Source organism: Propithecus coquereli, unplaced genomic scaffold (assembly GCF_000956105.1).
Source record: "Propithecus coquereli isolate 6110/MARCELLA unplaced genomic scaffold, Pcoq_1.0 Scaffold42, whole genome shotgun sequence".
In the NCBI taxonomy this organism is placed as follows: Eukaryota; Metazoa; Chordata; class Mammalia; order Primates; family Indriidae; genus Propithecus; species Propithecus coquereli.
In genome coordinates, this window is record NW_012149952.1 from 568,879 (window position 1) to 586,302 (window position 17,424).

Consider the following 17,424-nt stretch of genomic DNA (forward strand, 5'->3'; position numbering starts at 1 on the left):
CCGGGCTCCCCTCGCGCCGGACCATGTACTCGGCCCACAGGCCCCTGATGCCCGCGTCCGGCGCGGCCTCCCGTGGCCTCGGCATGTTCGGTCAGTAGCACTTGGGCCCTGGGACTGCAGGGGTCAAGGTGTCGGGGTGCTGAGTGCGGAGTAACGGTGATGGGGGTATAGTACGGTAGAGACAGAGTCAAGGGGTGATGGGGAAAGTTACGGAGCTCGGCCGGGCCGAGTGGTTAGTGACGGCAGGTGGGAGTGTAGCGGAGTGGGGAGTACCTGGGGACAGCTGTGATGCTGAAGTGGTGGGATGAATAGGTCCGCTGTAATTGGAGGCGAGGGGTGCAGAGTAATTGGCTTTGGAGCATGTTAGAATAGGAGCAGCAGGAGACCTGCTGGTCCTAGGGGAGGGGGCTTTGATTGAGTAGTGGGGCTAAGGACAGGGCGCTGGGAGTGAGTGAGTGAGGCACTGTTAGCTCAGAGCTGAGTGAGCGGCTGCAGTGTTGGTGGTGTTTGTGGTGTACTTTGAGAGCGAGCGAAAGACCTGGGAACCTGGAGGGTAGCACACTGGGGAGGGGTTCAGGAGGTGGCAGGACCAAAGGACTGCCCTCCATTGTTTGCTGGCTCCGTTATTCCCTACTCCCCAGAAAATGAGGCGGCTCTGATGAGAAAGATCTTTGCGAAGAGAGGAACAGATCCACGTCCCTGGGGGCTTTTATTGGTTTGGAGGGCCCAGCAGGTTTCTGGGCCTGCAGTGCCCCAGGGGTAGGGGACCAGGTCATCATAGAGTCTTGTGTGCGTTCCAGTGTTGTCTTGATCCCAGTCCACTGTTTCCTTGAGGTCTACTTTTTCCTTTGTCAGCCCCTCACAGAACCAGGTTTCCAGGCTAGTGCCTTGCACAGAGCTCCCCTGGTCCAGGCTTCTGAAGCATTGGGCAGGGGGTCACTTCAGGTCAGGTTGATTTGGATCAGGGGGAGGCCTGGAATGATGGAGACCAGGACTAGGGCGGTTCCTTCCTCCCTCCTTCGTCTTCCCCAATCAGGGGCCTCTCTCCTCGGCTGGTTCCACTTCCCCCAGGGAGCCAGGCAGTGAGAGGGGAAGCCCACTCCTAGCCTAGACCCGCCCCAGAAGTCCAGCCAGGGGTGGGTCCCAGCTCAGGGCTCGCCCTCCTACCACCCACCTCCTGGGACTGAAGATTGAACCCCTGGGACTGTCCCCCTGGTGAGGAAGCATCTTCCATGCATATCCTCAAGGAAACACCTGGCACTTTTGTCGTCTCTAGGAAGAGACTTGTAACAATTCTTTTTTCTGCTTCATTGTCTGGGCCTTTTCTTCTGAGGAGTTTACCACACCCTCCCCTCTTTCTGGGCAAGAGAGCTGGACGTTGGGCTGAAGATAAGCTGGGGGTTTTTTGGGGGGAGGCTGGGAGGCTTCTTCTTGAGCAGTAGATTCTCTTTAGGGGTGAAAGGGGAGAGCTGCTGGAGCCACCTGTGCCCAGCCAGGGAGGGGCAGGTCTGGCTGCCTGGTGTCTGGTGGGGGAGGAAGGCCGGGAGAAAGCCCCTCCTACACCGTAGCTGTGTGAGACCCTACACCCTGTGGGTGGTGGCCAGAGGGTTGGAGGGGAGGGGAGACAGGACCATCTGCCTCAGGAAAGGGAGGGAGTGTGAGATCAAGGGGAGAGGCTGTGTCAGTTGGCAACTTGGGTGCTGGGAATGTAGCATGACTGGGGTGGGGGGTCCCCAGACCAACTGAGGTCCTGGGGCTCCGGAGTGTGGCATGGCAGCTGAGTGTGACCTGGTTTGTGGCAGGAGCAAATCGTTCCTCTGGCCTGGTCCCTGGTGGCAGGGCTGGTGGAGGTTGGTTGGGGGAGGAGTGGGGCGTGAGTACTATTTCCCTTCCCTGATTCTGTGTTCTTTTTTATAAATCTAGAGACCTTTAGGGAGGAGTTTTTCCTGCGTGATGTCACACGAATGAGCCCATGAGGCTCTGGGGTTGAGGGGGGTGTAAAAAGGGGGTGGAGCCACCTCATTGAGGGTGGGGAAGAGCTCGAGTTGGGGGTCAGGGCCAAGTTCTCCTGCCGCACAACTCACCTGGCTCCTTTCCACAGTGTGGACGAATGTGGAACCTCGCTCTGTGGCCGTGTTCCCCTGGCACTCCCTAGTCCCCTTCCTGGCACCCAGCCAGCCTGACCCCTCCGTGCAGCCGAGTGAAGCCCAGCAACCTGCCAGCCACCCAGTGGCCTCCAACCAGAGCAAAGGTGAGGGGTGGGGGACTGTGGGGAGGCATGGGGATAGGGTCCCATGTGGCCCAGGAGCCTCTGATCCATTTCTCTGTCCACAGAACCTGCTGAATCGGCAGCTGTTGCTCATGAACAGCCACCAGGTGGGACAGGGAGTGCTGACCCTGGGCGGCCCCCTGGAGCCACATGCCCTGAGAGCCCAGGGCCCGGACCCCCACACGCTTTGGGGGTGGTGGAACCTGGTAAGGGTCCCCCTCCCGCCACTGAGGAGGAGGCCCCCGGCCCCCCAGGAGAACCCCGGTTGGACAGCGAGACAGAGAGTGACCACGATGATGCGTGAGTTCCCTGAGGCTTTGGGACTAGGGGGTGGGGTGGCCAGAGACATGGCCCTCACTGTCCCTGCTGCCCTGCCACAGCTTCCTTTCCATCATGTCTCCTGAGATCCAGTTGCCTCTGCCACCTGGAAAACGGCGGACCCAGTCCCTTAGTGCCCTTCCCAAGGAACGGGACTCATCTTCCGAGAAGGATGGACGCAGCCCCAACAAGGTGCCTCATCTCCACCTGTCTCCTGCTTGTCCCGTGACCACCTAGGCTTGTCTCCCTGGCCTTACCCGTGGCCACCCAAGCCTCTCTCCTGCGTCTCAACTATCCTGCTCTGGGCTATGTTTAATGCAGCGGGAGAAGGACCATATCCGACGGCCCATGAATGCCTTCATGATCTTCAGCAAGCGGCACCGGGCCCTGGTCCACCAGCGTCACCCCAACCAGGACAACCGGACCGTCAGCAAGATCCTGGGCGAGTGGTGGTACGCCCTGGGGCCCAAGGAGAAGCAGAAGTACCACGACCTGGCCTTCCAGGTAAAGCCTTCTCCTCTTGGCTTCTCCAGACTTCTGGTGGGGTGGGTGAGTGAAGGGTCGCCCTGCCCTCTCCTGCCAGGTGAAGGAGGCCCACTTCAAGGCCCACCCAGATTGGAAGTGGTGCAACAAGGACCGAAAGAAGTCCAGCTCAGAGGCCAAGCCCACGAGCCTGGGGCTGGCAGGAGGGCACAAGGAGACACGGGAGCGGAGCATGTCGGAGACGGGCACTGCCGCTGCCCCTGGGGGTTAGTCAGCCCCTTGGCTTGCCCACCCTGCCACCTCCTTCCCTGAGAGCCACCAGCTACCCCTTTGCTTGCTCACCCCCTGCCCTGGCAGCTTCTCTGCTCTGTCACGTTTATCTGATGACCCCTACCAAGAAAGGAACTGGCAACTGTTTCATGTGAAAGAGCCAGGGATATCCACACAGATAAGATTTCCAAACAACAGTCTCATCATCAACTGCGGTTTATTGAGTACTTACTATGTGCCAGGCACCATGGGGAATATGAGCCCTAATTCTCAAAACCGCACCCCATTTCCAGATGAGGAAACTGAGGCTCAGAGAGGCAAAGTCCGTTGCTTAAAATCACAAACAAGTGGCAGAGCCAGAGTTTAAACCCCAGCTTGGATGGCCTCCAACACCATAGTTGGCACCATTGTAGTTCACAACGCCCCTGATTGGCTGCTTCTACTTACTGAGGGTGTCTGGTGTGCCTGGCAGTGTTCTGGGGCACTTTTTTGGAATTACCTTGTGGCTATGTGGCTATGGCCCTGCAGCTCTATCAGGGTGGGGATATTCGTTATTTCCTTTCTGAAACGAGGGCACCAAGGCTCAACAGGCCAGTGGTTACCTAGCCAGCACCATGCGATGCTGTCTCCAGGCTTGTTTAGTCTGAGAAGGGCCGCCTCCCTCTGCAGGGAACAGGCTTGCTTCCTACCACCCGACAGGGCACGAACCAGCAAGAAGGAGGTGCTGGGCTGGTAGCTGGTGTTTTTTCACCAAGTGGCCCAGGAATTCCAGCCTTCTTCTGCCCAGTACCTAGAAATATCTGTAGGTCATTTAGCCAGTCCCGGTGCTGATGAGAGTCTTTTTGACTCTGTGACAGTCCCCCTCCCCCGCCCTGCTTTACAGTGTCCTCTGAGCTCCTGTCCGTCGCAGCCCAGACACTCTTGAGCTCAGACACCAAGGCTCCAGGGAGCGGCTCCTGTGGGGCTGAACGGCTGCACGCAGTTGGGGGACCTGGCTCAGCCCGGCCCCGAGCCTTCTCCCACAGTGGGGTACACAGCCTGGACGGTGGCGAAGTAGACAGCCAGGCACTACAGGAACTGACGCAGGTCTGGGGTGCAGACCACCCAGGGGCGGGTGGGAGGGCCGCCCAAGGAAGCCACCCCAGCTGAACCCTCCCTGCCCGCTGTCCTGCAGATGGTGTCTGGCCCTGCATCATACTCCGGCCCAAAGCCTTCCACCCAGTATGGAGCTCCAGGCCCCTTTGCAGCCCCCAGTGAGGGAGGTGCGTTGGCAGCCAGTGGGCGGCCCCCACTGTTGCCCACCCGAGCCTCTCGTTCCCAGCGCGCAGCCAGTGAGGACATGACCAGCGACGAGGAACGCATGGTCATCTGTGAGGAGGAAGGGGATGATGATGTCATTGGTGAGCATTAGGCTTGGAGGGTGGACAGAACTTTGAACCCTAGGTCCCTTCATTTCTTCTTTTCCACATTGGTGTGCGATTGCATGCGTTCATCTCGGGCCTCCTGAGTAAACCCAGTCCTGCCTTGGGAAGTCCCCGGCCAGGCAGGAAACCTGGAGAACACAGCATGACCGGTTGGGCAAGCGCACTGTTAGATGCTCTTGCCCTTGTGTGCGTAGGCTCCGCATTGGGCAGGTGGGCGCGGCCCTGGGCTGAGGAGTAGCCTTCCCGGACAACACTCACTGCCCGCTCGGCCAGAGCTGAGGCCAGAGCCCAGTCTCCAGACTGTTCCTCCTAGGTGGCCTTGCATCCAGCCCCTTGCCCACGCTGTTCCCTCCGCTCCCTCAGCTGACGATGGCTTTGGCACCACTGACATTGATCTCAAGTGCAAGGAGCGGGTGACCGACAGCGACAGTGGAGACAGTTCTGGGGAGGACCCAGAGGGCAATAAGGTGAGGGCTTGTTGCATATGGCGTGTCCCATCACACTCACTCCGGGGAGGGGAAATGTCTGTTTCTCCCACGCGTTTGACGGGGAGAGATTAAAGTCCAGAAAGGGCAAGCTACTTGCCTCGTGGGGAGTTGCACAGCCAGGATGAATCGAGGCCTTCAGCTGGCAGGGGTGCAGGATGGATGGGGATGGGTGTCTAGGTGCCTGTGCTCCCTGACCTGGGGTGTCTCCCTTTTTCTTCCATCCAGGGCTTTGGTCGGAAGGTGTTTTCACCCGTGATCCGTTCCTCCTTTACCCACTGCCGTCCGACGTTGGACCCCGAGCCCCCAGGGCCTCCAGATCCGCCTGCAGCCTTCAGTAAAGGCTATGGTCCCACCCCATCCTCCTCGTCTGCGCCTGCCGCCTCAGCCTCGGCAGCAGCGTCCTTCTCACTGGGCTCAGGAACCTTCAAGGCCCAGGAATCTGGTCAGGGCAGCACAGCGGGCCCATTACGGCCCCCACCCGCTGCGGCTGGGGGCCCAGCAACACCTTCCAAGGCTACCCGATTCCTCCCAACGGATCCTGCCACGTTCCGGCGCAAGAGACCTGAAAGTGTTGGAGGCCTGGAGCCGCCAGGCCCCTCAGTCATTGCAGCGCCTCCCAGTGGAGGAGGAAGCATCCTGCAGACACTGGTCCTGCCCCCAAACAAGGAGGAGCAGGAGGGCAGTGGAGCCAGAGTGCCCTCGGCCCCAGCCCCATCACTGGCCTATGGGGCCCCGGCGGCTCCCTTGTCCCGCCCTGCTGCCACCATGGTCACCAACGTGGTGCGGCCTGTCAGCAGCACTCCTGTGCCCATCGCCTCTAAGCCCTTTCCCACCTCCGGCCGGGCTGAGGCGTCTCCAAATGACACAGCAGGTGCCAGGACTGAAATGGGCACTGGGTCCCGGGTGCCTGGGGGGTCCCCACTTGGCGTCAGCTTAGTGTATTCGGACAAGAAGTCGGCAGCAGCCACCTCACCAGCCCCACACTTGGTGGCTGGGCCCCTACTGGGCACTGTAGGGAAAGCGCCTGCCACCGTCACTAACCTACTGGTGGGCACCCCAGGCTATGGGGCCCCTGCGCCCCCTGCTGTCCAGTTTATTGCCCAGGGGGCCCCTGGCAGCGGGACCACTGCGGGCTCAGGAGCAGCTGCTGGGAATGGCCCCAATGGGCCAGTACCCCTGGGCATCCTGCAGCCAGGTGCCCTGGGCAAGGCTGGGGGAATCACCCAGGTGCAGTACATCTTGCCCACGCTGCCCCAGCAGCTTCAGGTGGCACCTGCCCCAGCACCGGCCCCTGGGACCAAAGCAGCGGCTCCCAGCGGCCCTGCACCCACCACCAGCATCCGTTTCACCCTCCCGCCGGGCACCTCCACCAACGGCAAGGTCCTGGCCGCTACTGCACCCACTCCTGGCATCCCTATCCTGCAGTCCGTACCCTCCGCCCCGCCCCCTAAAGGTGAGGCCCGGGCCGGGCAGCACAAGGAGAGGGCCCGTGGGCCTGGTTGGCTCCCTTGTAACCTTTTCGTTTCTCGCCTCTTAACTTCCAGCCCAGTCAGTTTCTCCCGTGCAGGCCCCACCTCCGGGTGGCTCAGCCCAGCTGCTGCCTGGGAAGGTACTAGTGCCCCTGGCCGCCCCTAGCATGTCAGTGCGGGGTGGAGGGGCTGGCCAGCCGCTGCCCCTGGTGAGCCCGCCCTTCTCAGTACCTGTACAGAATGGTGCCCAGCCACCCAGCAAGGTGAGGGCGCCCTGGTTGTGGCCTCGCCTTTCTCTCCTGGCCTTCTGCTGGGTGTTGGCTCCGTATCCCACTGTTCTGCGTCTGCCTTTCCTCCAGTCTCCTCTTCTCCTTTCCCACCTGTTTCTGGGTTTCCATCTTGCCATCTTCTTGTGTCCCAGCTCTTTTCTTGTCTCTGGAGTCCTCAGTGTCTGTGCCTTATTCCTTCTCTGTGTCTCCACCTCTTGCTGTCATCTTTCCCATCCTCTCCTGATTCCAAATTCTGTGTTCCCTGCTTTTGCTTAGATCCTTGCTGTTAGGTCTTGGTCCTCCCCTGCCCCACTCTGGGGACACAGCTCACCCCAGCCTGTGGGTGCCCTTCCCCACAGATCATCCAGCTGACTCCAGTGCCCGTGAGCACACCCAGCGGCCTGGTGCCGCCCCTGAGCCCGGCCACGCTTCCTGGACCCACCTCGCAGCCCCAGAAAGTTCTGCTGCCCTCCTCCACCAGGTAATTGCAGCCAAGCCCTCACTGGGAGGCCAGGGAAGGGGTGGGGTGGGGCAGCTCACCTCACTCCTCCCCGTTTCCTCTCCCTGCGGCAGAATCACCTACGTGCAGTCAGCGGGCGGGCACGCGCTGCCTCTGGGCACCAGCCCTGCGTCTAGCCAGGCTGGAACAGTCACCTCGTACGGGCCCACGAGCTCTGTAGCTCTAGGCTTCACCTCGCTGGGGCCCAGTGGCCCCGCCTTCGTTCAGCCCCTGCTCTCAGGTGAGGGTGGCCTGGCAGGCAGCGCTGGGACCCAGGGTGGGGCTGAGGCAGGCTGGGCCCTAACTCGGTCCTCTGTCTCTTCTTCTCTGTCTCTCTCAGCAGGCCAAGCCCCGCTGCTGGCTCCTGGCCAAGTGGGCGTATCGCCTGTGCCCAGCCCCCAGCTGCCGCCTGCCTGCGCAGCCCCCGGGGGGCCCGTCATAACGGCATTTTATCCTGGCAGCCCTGCACCCACCTCCTCAGCACCCCTGGCCCAGCCATCCCAGGCCCCTCCAAGCCTGGTCTACACTGTGGCCACCAGCACCACCCCGCCTGCTGCCACCATTCTGCCCAAGGGCCCGCCGGCCCCTGCCACAGCCACCCCAGCCCCCACTAGCCCTTTCCCCAGTGCCACAGGTGGGTGTCATAGCAACACAGGGCAGGGTGAGTTGGGGAACCCAGGGCCTGGGCTCCAGGCAGGCCTGGCTCAGCAAATGCTCTTCTGCCTACACACAGGGTCCATGACCTACAGCTTAGTGGCCCCCAAGGCCCAGCGGCCCTGCCCAAAGGCCCCCCAGAAAGTGAAGGCGGCCATCGCCAGCATTCCTGTGGGCTCCTTTGAGGCAGGTGCCTCTGGGCGGCCTGGCCCTGCACCCCGGCAGCCTCTGGAGCCTGGCCCAGTCCGCGAGCCAACCGCCTCAGAGTCTGAGCTTGAGGGCCAGCCCACACCACCAGCTCCTCCACCGCCCCCAGAGACCTGGACTCCCACGGCCCGGAGCAGCCCCCCGCCACCCCCGCCTGCTGAGGAGCGGACCAGCGCCAAGGGCCCCGAAACCGTGGTGAGTGTCTGCAGGCCGTGGGGCACCTGCTGGTGCCTGGCTTTGCCCCTCAGTCCGCTGTCCTTGCATTTTTGTCCTGCTCCTCTTCGCCCCACTGCCTGTGTATCCCTCAGCTTAAATGGTCCTCTCTGTCCCTCCTGCCTGCCTGTGTTGTACCCCTACTCATCCAAGGTCCACGTTTTGGCCTCCCCAAGTCTGTGACTGGGTCTTCTCCAGGGCTCTGCGTGTCGGGCTGTCTCAGCATTCACCTTCGGTCCTGGCCTTCGCCACGGTGAGGCTGAGCTCAGTGTTCTCCATCCCCACCTGTCTCCACCCCAGGCCAGCAAATTCCCCAGCTCATCTGCAGATTGGCGTGTCCCTGGGCAGGGCCTGGAGAGTCGTGGGGAGCCTCCCACCCCTCCCAGCCCGGCCCCAGCTCCAGCCACAGCCCCTGGTGGCAGCAGCGGCAGCAGCGAGGGCAGCAGTGGGAGGGCGGCCGGGGACACTCCTGAGCGCAAAGAGGCGGCTAGTACTGGCAAGAAGGTGAAGGTGCGGCCCCCGCCCCTGAAGAAGACCTTTGACTCTGTGGACAAGTGAGCATGGGCTGGGGCCTTGGTGGAGCGTGAGGGGTGGTGGGAGCAGGGGCGGCTGCAGGCCAAGGCGGGGGAGGTGACCCTGCCAACTCTCCAGCAGGGTCCTGTCAGAGGTAGACTTCGAAGAGCGCTTCGCTGAGCTGCCTGAGTTCCGGCCTGAGGAGGTGCTGCCCTCCCCTACCCTGCAGTCTCTGGCCACCTCGCCCCGGGCCATCCTGGGCTCTTACCGCAAGAAGAGGAAGAACTCCACTGGTAGGCGAGCGCCGGGCACCCGGGGCAGGTAGGTGGGGGAACAGACTGGGGCCACCTCTGCTGAACCCGCTTTTGTTTGACCAGACTTGGACTCGGCGCCCGAGGACCCCACCTCGCCTAAGCGCAAGATGAGGAGACGCTCCAGCTGCAGCTCAGAACCCAACACCCCCAAGAGTGCCAAGTGCGAGGGGGACATCTTCACCTTTGACCGTACAGGTGCGGGTGCCGTTGGGGGCAGAGCTGTGGGGGCCCCGGGGATGGGGTGTGGTCTTGGGGAGGCAGAGAGTGGGAGAGGTGAGTTGAGTGTCACCGAGAGGAAGCACAGCAGGTCAAGAGTGGGTTCTGGGGCCCAGCAGGCCCCTAAAGTTGCCATGTGACCTTGAGCAGGTCCCTTCTCTAACCCCTGTGTGAGACAGAATTCAGCCAGGGCTTGAGTGGACACTCAGATGGTGGCGCGGTGGCCCAGGCTGCTGCTGCAGCCTTGACCACGCCCCCTGTGCAGGTACAGAAGCCGAGGATGTGCTGGGGGAGCTGGAGTACGAAAAAGTGCCATACTCGTCACTGCGGCGTACCCTGGACCAGCGCCGGGCCCTGGTCATGCAGCTCTTCCAGGACCACGGCTTCTTCCCATCAGGTGAGCGTGTCCCAGAGTTTTGGGGTCACTCAGCTGAGACCTGCCTACACATCTCACCCTGCCTTCCCCACCATGTTTCTGTCCCCAGCCCAGGCCACCGCAGCCTTCCAGGCCCGCTATGCGGATATCTTCCCCTCCAAGGTTTGCCTACAGTTGAAGATACGAGAGGTGCGCCAGAAGATCATGCAGGCAGCCACGCCCACGGAGCAGCCCCCTGGAGCTGAGGCCCCTCTCCCTGGACCGCCCCCCACTGGCACTGCTGCTGCCCCTGCCCCGACTCCCAGCCCTGCTGGGGGCCCCGACCCCACCTCTCCCGGCTCGGACTCTGGCACGGCCCAGGCTGCCCCGCCACTGCCTCCACCCCCAGAGTCAGGGCCTGGACAGCCTGGCTGGGAGGCGGCCCCCCAGCCCTCTCCCCCACCCCCAGGCCCCTCTACAGCTGCCACAGGCAGGTGAGGGAACCTTGGGAACATCCCAGGACTCACAGTACCCCCCTCAGGACATGGACAGCGTGTAGGTGGCAGGAATCGGGGGACAGGATGGTTCCTCCTCCCCAGCAAAGCCATTTCGTCCTTTCCAGTTTGGGGCGGAATGAGGCCTGCTCCTCTTGTATATACCCCCTCCCCCCACAGTTCCCTCCCTGTGCTGGGGGGCAGCTGAGGGGACGCAGGGGCAGTGTCCCTCCGAGCCCCTGTACATAACCTGGACTGGAGTGTGTGACCTTCAGAGCTTTTCACTATATGCAAAATGGCTCGTGTAAGGGCTGCAAGCTGGAGGGTGGTGTGGGCCTCGGGCCACAGGGAGGTGCCTGTGGAGTAGGGGGGAGTTCATGCACCCCTTTTTTCCCCAGAGGGGCTGGACTCAGGTTAGTTTGGGGGTGGGGGCTCCTGCACTTTGCCACAGGCATGGGGAGGGTTCTCTCCCCACCCCCTCTGCCCTCCCAACTTGGGTTGTACTTTCTAAGAAGGTGATTCCCCTACCCTCACCCCATCCCCAGAACAAAACATGTTGATCATGTGCAATATTTCTTACTGTGCCGAGAAGCCGCAATGACCGCGATTAAAGCTGTTTAACACACTCGTGTGGCTGCCTGTTCTGCATGGGAAGGGGTGTTGGTTGTGCCAGTCCTGTCCCCAGACTGTCATGGAGTGATGGAGGGGTAGGCTTCCCACAAGGTGGGGCAAGCAATTCCAGGACCACCACGCCCATCGCAGGGACCCTGTGGACCAGGCAGCTCTCTGCGGCCTGGGAGCCCCAGTGTTCAGGGCCCCGCGACACTTGCTTTGCCCCTTTCTCAGCCATGCAGTTGGCAAAGGCAGCCTGACACAAGGGGCCACAAGAAAGGCAGTTGACCCTTACTGGCTATGGAATCATTTTACTCAACAAACGCCCCCAGAGGTGCTGGCCCAGAGGCAGCACTGGGTGGGAAGACTAGTCCGCCCTGAGCCCTGCTGCCACCCTGTGGCCTGGGCCGGCACTGCGGGCAGACTAGAAGGAGCCTCGCCTGGGTTACGTCCCTTCCACTCAGCATGTGGACACAGCGACCACCCAAGGAGATAAGAGATACCCACATCCAGTGTGGAGGGACAACTATGCCTCCATAGGAAGTGGCATCTAAGCCAGGGCCAGAGCACCGTAAGTTTCAGTAAGGGGAATAGCACATGCAGAGATTGGAGGGGCAACTTATGGTGGGCTCGACTGTGTTGGGTCGCTATGTTCCCAGAATTCTTGCTTGACTTTGCTTCTATGGCGTAGTGCTGGCCAGCTGGTTTCCCCTAATGTACACCGATCGGTAGCACCTGCCTGAAGCACACTATTGTGATAGCGGAAATTCACCTGAGTCCGCAAGAACCAAAGTGCCTCGGTGGATTAGCGACGCTGGCCTTGGGCAGAAATAGAACCACCCTGCGGAACTGCAAGGTCACAGATCAGGGCAAGGATCTGATGGTGGTACCCAGGCAGGCTTGACCACAGAGCCGGAAACAGGAGACTGAGGAAGGAGAATTTAATGTGGGAAGGTAGGATGCTTAGGGAGTGGGCTCTGGCAGGGGAACACCTTGGCCCTGGTCTTGGGCCAGCAGACGCAGAAGCAAGGAGTGCAGGGACCGGCAGACGGGTGTGTAGCCCAGGCGGCTCAGATGCAGGTAATCGTACATGTCATGGTGGCTTATGGTGCCATCCGAGTGTACAAAGCCAGGGTCAGCATCCAGGAAGTGGGCCCGAGGGTGGCCAGCCAGTGCTGCCCGAACCAGCTCATTCACCTGTCGGTTCTTCTCCCGAAGCGGGTTGGGATGCTGGCCCCTTGGAAGCAGGCCCTGAGGAGGAACACCAAGGGTCACAGGAGAATACGCTAGGGATGGGAGAGTGGGGAGGGTGGAAAGGTAGTTCCTAATACCACGTCTCAGCCCCCATTCAGCAAGAAACTTCTGGGTGCCCGCCTCTTTCCAAGTATCACTCATGAACATGTTGACATGGCAAAGGGCTAACCCCTCCTTTTAGATGTCCCATTTCTAAGTGATGGAGCCTAGATTCACCCCAGAAATGGATGCCTGACAACTTTTGGCTATCCGAGTGGTTCTTTTGAATTCTTCCACACCCCCAGAATCTCTAGCAGTGCCTTGGACAAAAGGGGTTCACTGGTCCCTGAACGTGTCCTTAACCACAGCCGCTTTGAAATGTGCGGCAAGTTTCCACGTGAGATTTTGCCTGAAAGCCACTACTCTATGCCAAGTTGCCCAGGACTGCGCCAGCTGTGGCTGCCTCTGAGGGGGTCCCAGACCACGGTCATTCTTTCTTTCCCGCCCTCCCGGCCTCTCACCAACACCACGACCCGGGCCTGGGGCTGCCGCTCGTTCACCAGTTGCACAATGGCTTTGATGCCGCCAGTCACCTGCTCTGCTGTGTGCCCGTGGTTGTTGGTGCCCACCCAGACCACCACAATCTGTGGAAAGAGGGGCATGAAGCGGTGGTAAGGGGGCAAGCAAAAGGTGCTTTAGAGCCCCATCCCAGCCCCACTCACCTTGGGCCGGATATGTTCCAGCTCCCCATTCTCCAGCCGCCACAGCACGTGCTGTGTGCTGTCACCACCAATGCCAAAGTTAAGGGCATGCAGAGGAGAGAAGAGCTCCCGCCAGATCTGTGAACGAGACGTGGTGTGGGCACAAGGGCACTGTCAGCGTGGACCACCAGCCTCTGCCCAAGTGCCAACCAAATGCCATTATGGAAGAGCCTTGCTTTATGGAAGCATTGTGGTTAAATCTCACCTGGAGCAAACTCCCATACGATCAAAACTCGCTTCATAGAATTCTATTATAGTCTCACTTTAAACCAAACCCCATGGAAGCAAGGCTCACTTTATGGAAACCCAGTCTGCTTGGGCCATGCATTGAACCATTACAGCTGAAACTTACATTGAGGAAAGCTATTACATTTGAACATCATTTAGTGGAAAGATACTATGATTCAGCCCGCTCTGTGGAGCACCACTATGGCTGACCTTCACTTTCTATAAAGCGACTATAGCTTTGTGCAAAGCCAACACGGCTGTGCACTACTTAGAGCAAACAATAAAGAGCCTCACCTTAAGACAATCTTCTGGCAGGAAAGGCTCATTTCAAGTCTTAGTATACACAGATCCAATTTGACAAAGTCAGAACACACATTTCCTTCTCAATAGAATATGACAACTTACAACGAGATTTTCGGCTACCTGAGGCCATTTTGGGTATCCCATATCCCACCCGGCCTGGGTTCTGGTCCAGATGTGTCAGACAGGGCACAGGCCCGGGTGGGGTGGGGCAGGAGGAGAGGGATGGGCCTCACCTCACACTGGTGCATTAGCTGGACTAAGGAGTCCCCGATGAAGACGACTTCAGGTTCCTTGTCCTTGCTGTCCGCCACGAACCGATGGTGCTGCGGGGACGCACGAGAGAGAGTCAGAGGCACGCACGCTCCCCTGGGCCAGCCGCCCTGCTTCTTTAGCCGGCACCACCCCAACGGCCCTCAGTTTCTCAATCAGGTAGTGAGAGCAGCACGCATCGGCCGTTCTCTTGAGGCCCCCCCCACCCCGACCTGGATTCCCGAGTAACCCAGGAGGGCTCGCTCACCAGGGACATCCAGCGCCCGTCGCCCTGCACGTCCTGCACCGGCGTGGGCTTGCTGGCCGGGTTCTCCTCTCCGCTCATCTTGGCGCCGCAGCTCCTGCAGGGTAAGCGAGAGGTCGGCAAAGCTCCAGGAGGTGGTGCTCAGCCACGCCCACCCCTACCCCTCCAGGCAACAAAGGACGGTCCGACGCGCGCACTCCAGCGAAAGACGAAGGCCGATCCAGGGCGCCGCCTCCTCTCCAGGGACGAAAACCTTCACTTAGGAAGGAGGTGGAATTGGGAACCCTCGCCTCCCCCACGTCGGCTGCGCAGTGGGCTCGTCCGGCGCTTCCCGCCGGGGCCACTGACTCACCCGCAGCGGCGACGGCGAGAGCAGCCCGGGCCCCGGGAGAAGGGGCAGGCCAGACCATCCAGCACCCGCGGCGGGGAAGAGGGAGAAACCACCCACTGGCGTCAGGAGGAGGGGCGAACTACCTGAAAAGCCGGGAGTGGGCGGGGAAAACCTAGCGCTCTTCCTGGGAGGAAGAAACCACTTGCTGTGGATCGAGAAATGTGCGGAAGGGACCACCTCCTGGGGAGAGGGGTGCCCCATTCACGTGGTGGGGGGAGGGGAGTGAGTGGACGAGTCCATCCTTGGAAGCCTTGAGGGGGTGGCTCATACGCACCTGGCTAGGAGGCGACGCTCCCAGTTTCTACTGATGCGGGGGACAGAAAAAGAAGATAGCAAAATGTGAAAATTAGAGGCTCGGTTCTGAGGAGACACTCTAAGGCAATGCCGGGGCTTTAGAGCCTTATCTGCTCGTGGGCTTCCCATTAGTTTTTTTGTGTGTGGCATAACATCTAAACCACATTCTTTTTGCATTCAAGACACCATGGGACCTGTGTGGAAGGTAGAAGGTACAGAAAGAGAATGGAAATTAGAGACGTCTGCAGGGCCCAGGTCCAGTCTGGCGCCCCACCCGCAGATCATCTTGCAGATCTGTGGCCTCTGCTCCCCTCTCTAAACCCAAGGGCCAACCAAGAACTTCATTTGGGTGTGTCTGAGCTCTGAAACCCACATCCACAGCCGAGGCCACCTAGGGTTGCGCCTCGTCCACCCCAAATTAATTTCAGACTTCAATGTCTTCTCTGATCTCTCTGTTTTCAGGGACCAGGTGGGGTGTCTCACTATCCCCCTAAACGTCCTGGTCATTTTCCTGTAGCCTCACTCCCAGGTTGAACCTTCTCTTCTATTCATTCCTTCTAGATAGATTAGTACTGAGACATAGAGATGAGTCTTATTTATTGTTTTTTTATTTAATTTTTTTTAATGTCTGCCCTTTGTGAACAAAGAATCTTATTTATTGTGTTTTTGTTCTGCTTCAATCCACTTCCCTGAAATGGACTTGGCCCATGGTGGCTGCTCAACAACTACTTGCTGAATGAATATTAAATGAATGGGTCAGATCCTGGCTTTGTGCAAGTGTGATCCAGGAGACAGATTCAGACACAGAACTTTCTGGGGGGGAGGGGTCAAAGTTGTGATTGAGGGAGGTACAGAGGACTTCTGGGGAAGAAGGAGGAGAAGGACTTAGAACTAGGAGCTTCCTAGAAGTAGTATCTGAGCTGGGTTTGAAAGATAAGGAAGATTGGGCAAACAGAAAGAAAAGACATAATATCACTTTCTTATTAGGGCGTGGTGAATACCCTGGAATGGCTTTATTTATTTATTTATTTTTTTAGAGATGGATCTTGCTTTGTCACCCAGGCTGGAGTGCAGTGGCCCATCATAGCTCACTGCAGCCTCCAGCGCCTGGGCTCAAGCCATCCTCCCACCTCAGCCTTCCAAATTGTTAGGATTGCAGGCATGAGCCACCTCGCCAGGCTTGATGTTAAAGCCTCAGGGGACAAGTGTAGACGGATAAGTTGTAGAGTTAGAGGGGCAGTTGCTGAAGCAAAGCATAGTGGAGAAACAAAGCTTTCATTCATTCATTCACTAGGCACTGTTTCGAGTTAGATGTGCTGATTTATTTCATGCTTCTAGCAACAGTATGAGGGAGATACTATTACCAACCCCATTTTACAGATTAGGAAACTGAGTCTCTGAGCAATTACAAACGTTTCCAAGGTCACCCAGCTCATATGCACCAGTTTCGGCATTTCAACCTAGCTTAGCTCTACATCACACTATACTAATTTTTTTTTTTTTTTTTTTGAGACAGGCTCTCACTCTGTAGCACAGGCTACAGTGCCCTGGCGTCATGATAGTTCACTGCAACCTCAAACTCCTGGGCTCAAACGATCCTCCCGCTTCGGCCTCCCTAGTAACTGAGAGTACAGGCGCGCGCCACCACGTCCAGCTAAGTTTTCTGTTTTTTGTAGAGAAGGGAAGTCTCGCTCTTGCTCAGGCTGGTTTCAAACTCCTGGCCTCAAGCGAGCCTCTCACCTCAGCTCCCGAGGTGCTAGGATTACAGGCGTGAGCCACTATGCCCTGCTGACACTATACTAATTCTATAGGGATGAAGTGTGTGACTGCCTAGGGACTGTTTGAGCAGAGGGGTTACCATCACCCTTTTCCCCCTCCTGCCTCGCCTCATCTTGCCCTCCAAAGACCGCCAATAGCTGTCTAAACCAATCAGCATTCAGGAGGGGGGCGGGCCTTATGAACTTCACAACCAATTGGTGGATGGGAGTTGCTAAGGGCAAATGAGGAGGTTTCTGAAAGTGAGGCTGGGAGGGGCGGGGCTATAACGGGCACTCGTGGGCCCTTGGCACGTGCCCCTGAGCCTCCGTCCTCTCTCGGTATTTGGGACCCGAGAAGCCAAAGGGCGTGGGAGGGGCACGCGCATGCGTATGGTGCGACTGAGTCCGGAAGAGCGCCAGGGGACTTCGAGAGCTGGGGTCACGGAGGAAAAGAAGCCATTGCATCCCACAGGCACGTGGGGCAGGAGGGGAGTGGGGATCTTTGGGGCAGGAGAGGGTGAGGGGCCCTTCCCCAGCCCTGTCCCCAGGAACTGTACCCCACTCCCTTCACTCTGCCCGCTGCTCTACCTCAACTGCCCGACCCTGCTTTCCCCTCGTACCCTCTGCCTCCGCCTCACGACCAGGCCCCTGTCCTTGTTAGCTCCTCTGCCTCCCTTTCTGTTTTCCCGAGGTTTTCTCTTGCTGTGCTCTCTCCTGCCTTTCTTTCTCTACCGTCTCTCTCCACTTTTTGTATTCTCCCATATCTCCTGGATTTCTCCCTTGCCCGAATCCCTTTCTGGTCCCCGAAATCCCTCCGATCTCACGACCCTTCCCCATCCTCCATCTTTTAACTATTTCCCCATGTCCCTGTTCCCA

At 59.2% G+C, this 17,424-nt stretch overlaps 3 protein-coding genes across 6 annotated transcripts in view; 2 read left to right on the forward strand and 1 right to left on the reverse strand.

The window, feature by feature from the left end:
- CIC (capicua transcriptional repressor) overlaps positions 1 to 11,080 on the forward strand; it is a 26,991-nt gene extending 15,911 nt beyond the window's left edge. For 2 of the 4 annotated variants that reach the window (XM_012653451.1, XM_012653450.1), the window contains exons 3-21: positions 2,102 to 2,251; positions 2,335 to 2,569; positions 2,650 to 2,779; positions 2,909 to 3,091; positions 3,171 to 3,336; positions 4,224 to 4,426; positions 4,515 to 4,740; positions 5,128 to 5,231; positions 5,478 to 6,705; positions 6,797 to 6,984; positions 7,350 to 7,471; positions 7,564 to 7,730; positions 7,830 to 8,123; positions 8,223 to 8,545; positions 8,864 to 9,117; positions 9,215 to 9,369; positions 9,454 to 9,585; positions 9,872 to 10,003; positions 10,092 to 11,080. In XM_012653451.1, the coding sequence (XP_012508905.1) occupies positions 2,102 to 2,251; positions 2,335 to 2,569; positions 2,650 to 2,779; positions 2,909 to 3,091; positions 3,171 to 3,336; positions 4,224 to 4,426; positions 4,515 to 4,740; positions 5,128 to 5,231; positions 5,478 to 6,705; positions 6,797 to 6,984; positions 7,350 to 7,471; positions 7,564 to 7,730; positions 7,830 to 8,123; positions 8,223 to 8,545; positions 8,864 to 9,117; positions 9,215 to 9,369; positions 9,454 to 9,585; positions 9,872 to 10,003; positions 10,092 to 10,459 (4,760 nt within the window). In that variant the 3' untranslated portion in view covers positions 10,460 to 11,080. Of the gene's footprint in view, positions 1 to 23; positions 91 to 2,101; positions 2,252 to 2,334; positions 2,570 to 2,649; positions 2,780 to 2,908; positions 3,092 to 3,170; positions 3,337 to 4,223; positions 4,427 to 4,514; positions 4,741 to 5,127; positions 5,232 to 5,477; positions 6,706 to 6,796; positions 6,985 to 7,349; positions 7,472 to 7,563; positions 7,731 to 7,829; positions 8,124 to 8,222; positions 8,546 to 8,863; positions 9,118 to 9,214; positions 9,370 to 9,453; positions 9,586 to 9,871; positions 10,004 to 10,091 lie in introns of those variants that run through there. The other 2 variants (XM_012653453.1, XM_012653452.1) reach the window with 2 other exon arrangements.
- A 912-nt stretch (positions 11,081 to 11,992) lies between these two features.
- On the reverse strand, positions 11,993 to 14,527 carry PAFAH1B3 (platelet-activating factor acetylhydrolase 1b, catalytic subunit 3 (29kDa)). Its single transcript, XM_012653291.1, has 6 exons — positions 14,459 to 14,527; positions 14,110 to 14,203; positions 13,826 to 13,915; positions 13,023 to 13,139; positions 12,822 to 12,944; positions 11,993 to 12,318 (listed from the first exon to the last, which is right to left on the reverse strand). Exons 2-6 carry the CDS (start codon positions 14,185 to 14,187, stop codon positions 12,031 to 12,033), a joined length of 696 nt encoding a protein of 231 aa, XP_012508745.1. The 5' UTR covers positions 14,188 to 14,203; positions 14,459 to 14,527; the 3' UTR covers positions 11,993 to 12,030.
- Positions 14,528 to 16,932: 2,405 nt separating this feature from the next.
- Positions 16,933 to 17,424, forward strand: part of PRR19 (proline rich 19) — a 3,569-nt gene continuing 3,077 nt past the window's right edge. Inside the window, exon 1 of the mRNA XM_012653218.1 lies at positions 16,933 to 16,941. Within this exon, the coding sequence (XP_012508672.1) occupies positions 16,933 to 16,941 (9 nt within the window). The remainder of the gene's footprint in view (positions 16,942 to 17,424) is intronic.